At 37.2% G+C, this 7,417-nt stretch overlaps 1 protein-coding gene across 2 annotated transcripts in view; it reads left to right on the forward strand.

Annotated features, from left to right (window-relative positions):
- LOC106474307 (ATP synthase subunit s, mitochondrial-like) overlaps window positions 1–7,417 on the forward strand; it is an 18,382-nt gene that overhangs the window by 6,575 nt on the left and 4,390 nt on the right. For both annotated transcript variants that reach the window (XM_013934996.2, XM_013934994.2), the window contains 2 exons: window positions 402–610; window positions 7,164–7,326. In XM_013934996.2, the coding sequence (XP_013790450.1) occupies window positions 402–610; window positions 7,164–7,326 (372 nt within the window). The remainder of the gene's footprint in view (window positions 1–401; window positions 611–7,163; window positions 7,327–7,417) is intronic.

Raw genomic sequence — 7,417 nt, forward strand, 5'->3', positions numbered from 1 at the left:
GGCCTATCTATGGCCTTCAAAAAGTTGATGACTCTACGTGTTTCGACGTTATTCCTAAGGATGACGTTGTAACGGCGAAACATGTAGAGTCGTCAACTTTTTGAAAGCCATAGATAGGCCTAAATAAAATGTTTTTAATTGTGTACCAGTTTAATGTTGAATATTATTTATGATTTTAACTTTATACACAAGTGCCAAAATGCTATAATTATTGTGCTATGTCTTTCAGTAGCTTTAGTGTTCCAAACTTGTATAATTTTACAAACCCATATTATTTGCATTTGATACCCATTTTCTATGCAGTACTGTATGACTGTGCAGTGGTTTTTATACACTTTGTTAGAGAAAAGTCTCCTGTTTGAAACAGTGGGTAGATATGTGACTATATGAGGATATCTTAGGGTTGACCCTGCTAGAATCAAGGAAGTTGGTCCAGACCGAGCTGCAGCAGAATGGCTAATACGTTGTGGAGCAGCTGTCAAATGGAAAGACATGGAAAAATGGCAGACTGACTACAACACACTACCAGGCAGTGGTTTCCATAGGTACAAGGTTGAAGTTATTGATGCAACAGACTCTGCTGTAATGGACATTGGTTTTCCTCACTTACGTAAGGAATCTGACTTTTATCTTCACTTATTAAATAGTTCAAAATAATATTTATTGAAACTAGTATAAAGCACGTAAAAATGATGTTGGGTTTCTCTTACAGTGGTTTATTTCTTAGCATCAGAGAATACAAGGCTAATAAAAGTTAGATTTAAGGTATTTATTTTCATGTAAAAATATAGTAAGTAGTGTCAATAGTATTTATGAGCATCTTGTTTTAAGTCAGATAATGAATCTAGTGCCTTAATTTGCAAAGAAGAAATTGAACTTTCTAAACAAATGGCCTTTAACTCCTTCAGTTTTGAGAAAGATTCTCAAATTCCCACTTAAAAAGATGATCTAAGATGAACTTAAAGGATCGGATGACTGTGACTAGCCTGGATTTTAAGGTTTATTGAAAAGATCATGTTCTAACAATGATCCATACACCCTATTTGGTTGACATAAACTGACTATCCAGCAGTTTTAATTTTAAAATGTCAAAACTAGCTCTTGCATTGACTGAACTTGCAAATGTTAGGACAAAGTTATGAAGGTTAATTTGTCTTCAATGCAGATCTGTAGCAAAATGTTGTTTACATTGTAAAATTTAATATTTTCAGGAATAATATTCTGCCTTAGTTAGGTCTTGGACCTCTAGCTTTCACTAAGTGCTTTATCAATGAAGCTCTCAGTACTACAAGCTCCATAAAAAATAACTCCTGTCTCAATCATTACATATTCCTCACCAACTCCAACAAAGCTCATCATCAAGCTTTCATCTCAACAATTATGCAAACACAAACTACCAACACAATTATACAACACTATGACCCCATGTTGCGTGCCAGTTGTAGCAGTTAATTTTTAAGAAATAATACTCTGCCCTGACCAGAATCACCAACTTCTATTGATGCTCTGTGACTGTTATTCTTCCAACTGATCTTTCTGAACTACAAAGCCGTTAAGAGACAATTCCCATCTCAATTGTTCCAATGTAAATTTACCTTCCAACATTTTGATTTAAAATGTCTAAACCAGGTCTTCTTTCACCTGAATTTGGGAATAAAGACTGTTTTTGATGTATTATTGTATACTTAACAGCCTGTAGAGATATTGTTAAGATACCTGGTGTTTTCTTACTACTATAACCTTGTATTTTCAGATAGCACTGGTTTTCCGTAAGAGTGACAACATTGGTACATTGAATAATGAGAGATTTGTTAAGATATTTACTGCAAAATAACTCTGTATTTTCTGGCTAACTTAGTTGTCATAACTAAATAGAGACTGAACACAAATGCACAATCACAGTAAATTAAACAGTTTTTATTTAAACACAGTGAAAATGTATTATACTTGTCACAATTGGCAGTCGTTTCTACTGGAGAGTTACCTCTGTAAAGATACTCTATATCAGATTTGGTCATAAACAAGACCAACCCTAGTGAGCTCCTGTTCCAGACCAAATAAATTTCATGATACCAACTTAAGTTGATAATATCAGCCTCACCAAGAGTGATTAGAGCTACCCACTAGCTCCTCATTCCCAATGAAACACGAGATCGGTTATTACATCAAAGGGTCACCTGACTGCCAGTATAAACATAACTACATTCACATACTATGAGTGACCTTGCAGCAGTCTTTTTCATGGGAAAACAAACAATGCTACTGTAGGTGAATGACACAGAACAATAGGTAACTGGAGTAAAAGGAACTTAACAAGCTTCTTGATCAATGTTTTATGTGGAAACTGACAAACGTTTTCACACACTGTATGCTTATATACCACAACCTTTTTCTGTCAAAACTGATAGTTTATAATGATCATAGTTTCATGTTTTAGTGTAAGTTAGCATGTTTGTTTATCTGTAATTTTGTATTATTATTTAACTTGTGTTATACACGTTTCTTTTATTTCATTTAGACATATTGAAAAGTTATCACTGAAAAATCTCTTTCTTAAAAAGGTATTTTCCAGAAAATTGAAATAAAAGGGAAATTTCTGAAACGGCAATACCCCTCTCACCCTTCATTTGCTCTCTAGGCATTTGTAAATTTTTTAAAAGTGCACCAGTCTTTTATACTTTTATATGTTTTGCGTCAATGCAGCAACATGTGCTGATCATGTGACCACCCTCCACCAATCCCCTCTACCCTTGTGGCACAATATTCATTTGCTCAATGGGCATTCTCGTGTGTTTTACGTTCTTCATGTGACTACACAATTTTTGATTTTGCTTGATCACCAATTAATATCAGTTTCAAGTTCAAGTTTCCACTCATTTGTTTTGAGATATTTCTGTTTCTCGAATTCTACTTTGTTCATATGAATTCGGATTTTTTATGGCGGTTGATAATTTTCCTGCCCTAAGTAGACAGCGGTTATAACACTAGGCCTCAGTTTCGGGTTTCATGATGTCTGATGAGGAAGCACAGACTTTCATTTGCAAGGAGTTCATGTCTTATGTTCATCTGACAATTTTTTCCTTTCAACATGGGTATTATTTTTTGCTTTTTTTCAGGAGTTCTGTGGTAAGTTTTTCAGAGTGTATTTCTCACTCCTCATAGATATACTCATGTTCAATGAGTTTATGGGAGCACTTGTGTATGGATCTAATTTCCACACTCAATAATTTATGTCATTCATGTCTTCATTGGTCAGTGTTGTGTAAGTTCGAATTTTATACTTCTAAGTTCTATTACTCTCTAGGTTACTTTAGTTTACAACTTGCATTTAGAGTTTGTTTCTTGCATTAATTTGCTTTAATATTTTATTTTTTTTTGCTGTTAATGGTATTTAGTAATAAGTTCCTGTTTTGTATTTTTACTACTAGTCGCATCTAATTGGGGATATGTTTTGAGTCAACCTTTGTTTTTGTTAACTGAGTGCCTTTTTATTCTCATGTTTTTAGGGTAAGTTTTCTATGTGTCCTTTGTTTTATAGTTTCTTTGAGTCGACTTCTTCCATGTTCTATGTTTAAGAGTTGTTTATCATATCAGTCTCTTTAGTGGTTTAGTACTTTAAGTGTTACTTATTCAGGTATTGTTTTATGTTTTTGGTCGATTTCTTAGTTTTGCAGGTGTTACTTTTAAGCTCTTTGTAGACTACATTTATAAGTTTTTGTAGTACATTAGTTTCTGTGTACTTTCTTCAGTTTCTTTAAGTTGTTTTTTTCGCTACACTTCACAACAGTTATGTTTTGTTTAAGGGTTCCCTATGAGGGTTTCTGACTTCTGTTTTGCTCCCCCTCTATTCACTTCTCAGATCTCCTCCTTTTCTCCTCAGGATCGTACCTTGTCCGGTTGTCTTGCTCAGTCTGTTTGTATCCTACTACATAATGGAGCTATCTAACATGTGGAGTCCACTCAATCAGGATTTTACTCCCGTCCTTCTTTGTCTCCCTTCATCGTTGAATTTATTGCTAACAAGTCACAGACACCTACTCTAGAAGAATCCTAAGCCCAACAACTATATAGTATATATTTATACTATTAAGAAATATAAGTAAAAGCCATTTATTTCGACAATTGGCAAAAAAAACTAGACCCCATATACATATATAATATTTTTTTAAATCTGACAGAGTGGTATGCTTTTGCAAGTCATCTTCACTCACTGGGTCTTCAGACTCACATTTCATGGATGACAGGCTTCTGCTCACCTCATCCTGTGCCCAGTCAGTCACTCACACCTGCTTCCTTCTTTGGGAAACTTCTCAGGTGGGTTTCTTTTCTGGTTGAAGAAGTCCTTTACTACTCCCTCACAGTATCTTTTTCATTTGGGGGTTCTCTTCACTTCCTACTCTAGACCCCTTCTTGTGTTCTGTTAGTTGCTTCAGATTGGCCAGCTCTGACATAGTACCCTCTGCTCTGTCCCTTCATGGAGCAACAGACCCTGCCCCTTTCTCTGTCCTGTTCACTCCTCTGTCCACCTCGATTGGTCGTTTTTCCTCCTGATGTCACCATAATCTATCTTTCTGTATGTCTTTTGTCCAGTTCAGTGCCTCAGCTCAGGGACTCACTCCTCATGTCACATCTTTCATTGCCTACACCTTTCACCCTTCCTTTTTGTATATGTACAAGAGACACAAGTCTTGATTCAGTTTTTGGTCTTTTTTCCAGGGCTTCTGTACCTCCTGTACTTCTGTTCCTCACCTGACCCAGCTCTTCTTCTGGTTGTTTGTTCAAGGTTTGCTTTATTCAGTTGTTGCTTTTTATAAAGCAGCCCTGTCAAACTCCCTCCTTTCTCCCTCTTCCAGAAAGTTTCTCTTCCCCAGGATGTTCCATTTGTTTCATCTGGTCCATTTGACATGTTTCCTTTGTTCTGCCAGACTGGGATCTCCACATTGTTCTTCCTCTCCTGTCTGGTGCTCTCTTTGAACCCATTGCAATATGTTCCTTATAAGATATTTCTCTTATGACCTCAATCCCCCCCCCCCTCCTGGCATGCAGTCTTAATTGTTCCAATTTTTATGACATCCTTTACCATTTCTCGTATGTTTTTCCTCATCTAGATCCATCATTCCTTCTCTGCCATTTGGCTGCCTGGGTAGGTTGTTTTGCTTTTTCTCCTCTTTCCTTTCCTTCCTTTTTCTCACCTGTATTCCCATTAGTTTCCAGATCATCTCCTTTGTCTAGTCCATTCTTGCTCTGTTGCTTGGCTCATACTGTCTCCTTTCAATTGTTCTTGTTCCTATTTCATTGTTCCCCTGATCTTTCTCCTATTATGCTCATGGGTTGAGTTTGTCAACTCCTACACCTGGCTTATTTGGATGTGTCCCTAGCCGGTCATCATCTACATATTGTTTCTTCACACTTAATGCATCATCTAACTCCATCTTTAGCTGCTCAACTCCACTGTCATTTGTAGGGGATCATTCAGGCTGGTATGTGAACAACTTCCTAAACTTTCATCACTCTTTCTCTGCATAATTTTGGTGTGTCTTCCTCCTGTGCCAATTCTACACATGTCTGTCTGCCTGTGACTTGGGTAAGGCGTCATATCATTATTTTCTATTTTATCGTTGCTTATACATTATATTTCAGGATCCCACCTGGTGGCAGATGTTGTCTGGTTAGGTATGCTGAATTTTATATCTTAGCACTATATCTGTATACTTCTCCAATGCTAGATGGGGTGTTTCAGTAAGACCACTGGACATTTTTCTGGTGGTGTATCTATTTACATATATATCCTGAGGGCCATCACCCATGGACTTCATGCGTAAAGTAGATAGGGATTTTTGCCCATCCCTACTGACCTGTGATTCTTACAATCCAGATATCCCATTGCATGTTCCCCTCCCCTCTTAATTCTAGTGTAGCATGGGGGACCTTGGTACTTCTGGTGCTCAGTTGCTAGAGTGATGGACCATGGAGGTTTCCTCACAAGTGGATTTTGTACAATAACACTGTCTCATAGCCATATGTACTCAGTCGATGAGAAGAGGGCTATTGTCATTATGCTGCATATTATACACACAATATGGCATGAAATCTATTATACAAGGCACTTCCACTGAATGTTTTCTGCCCAGATGGACCATGGTTGGCTATCTTGATATCAATACAAAGCCCTTTCCCTGGATGTTTTTCCTGGGTGGACTGCACTTGTTGATTTTACAAACTTATACAAGGCGCTTCCATGTTGTTTTGGTCCTTGGACTGCACTTGACATAATGTGTCGTATTCCAAGATACTTCCCCAGGATGTTTTCTGCTCGGGCGGACTACACTTGGCTTATTCATATAAGGTCCTCTAGCCATAGCCACGTATTTTATTCGTTTCTGCCCTTCATGTTTTATCTTCTTTACTAGGTGAAGAGCATACCTGTTCCAGAAGTAGTGCTATACCTCACAGGTGTGCCTCATATTTTAATTTGGGCACATCTACTTTTTTTTACAGAGGTTGCTCTCTGCATGATTATTATTTGTTTTTTTGCATCTTCACCAGCTCCTCCACCTATCCCATGTGAGATTCTAGATATGGGGGAGATATGGTAGTACCGTTTCAGAAGTTAACATTTGCTAACACTGAAAGTGTATTCAGCCAACAAGACACTGAAAGTTTGTCACTGTGTTAAGTCTAGTATGCCTCCACAATCTTCTACTAGCTATCTCACAGTGTTGGTAACCACATGTTTGCTTTTTTCACCCACCCTTCCTCCCCACTGACTTGCTAATGTTTTTGGGTTTGTATATGCCAATTCTCGAAAGTGAGGATTGTGCTGCAAGGATAGAGGGAGCTACCTGCACTAGTATAGAGAGCATAATGGGATTGGAGTAGAGTGGTCACATGATCAGCACATGTTGCTGCAATGATGCAAAAAATATAGGAGAATAAAAGACTGGTGCACTTTTAAAAAGTTTGCTAATGCCTAGAGGGCAAATGAAGATCAAAATAGCTGTGTGTGACAGGAGGTAAGTGCCTATTGGGAAATACAGTTTCAGTGTCAGAAAATGTTAACTTTTACATTTTTCATCTGCTTCTTTTACAGACATAAATTAGGTACTGTGTACTTGTTTATTATAGTGTTTCTTGAGCGATAAAATAATTCTGTGTTCATTTAGGTGGCCTGGAACATCTTCGTAAGATGAAATTCCACCGATGCAGTTACTTGGACAACAATGCACTATTCATGCTGGCTTATGTTAAAAATACCTTAGATAACTTAGAAATTGTGAGTTGTGGGAATGTTAGTGATGAGGGAGTGCTCTCACTACAGGCTTTACAGTAAGTAATATTATACCATTGAATACTTTTAGATCTTATGGTTACAAATATCACCCCATAGATTCTTTTAGATCTTATGGTTACAAATATC

This window comes from Limulus polyphemus, unplaced genomic scaffold (genome assembly GCF_000517525.1).
Source record: "Limulus polyphemus unplaced genomic scaffold, Limulus_polyphemus-2.1.2 Scaffold7056, whole genome shotgun sequence".
Lineage (NCBI taxonomy): Eukaryota > Metazoa > Arthropoda > Merostomata > Xiphosura > Limulidae > Limulus > Limulus polyphemus.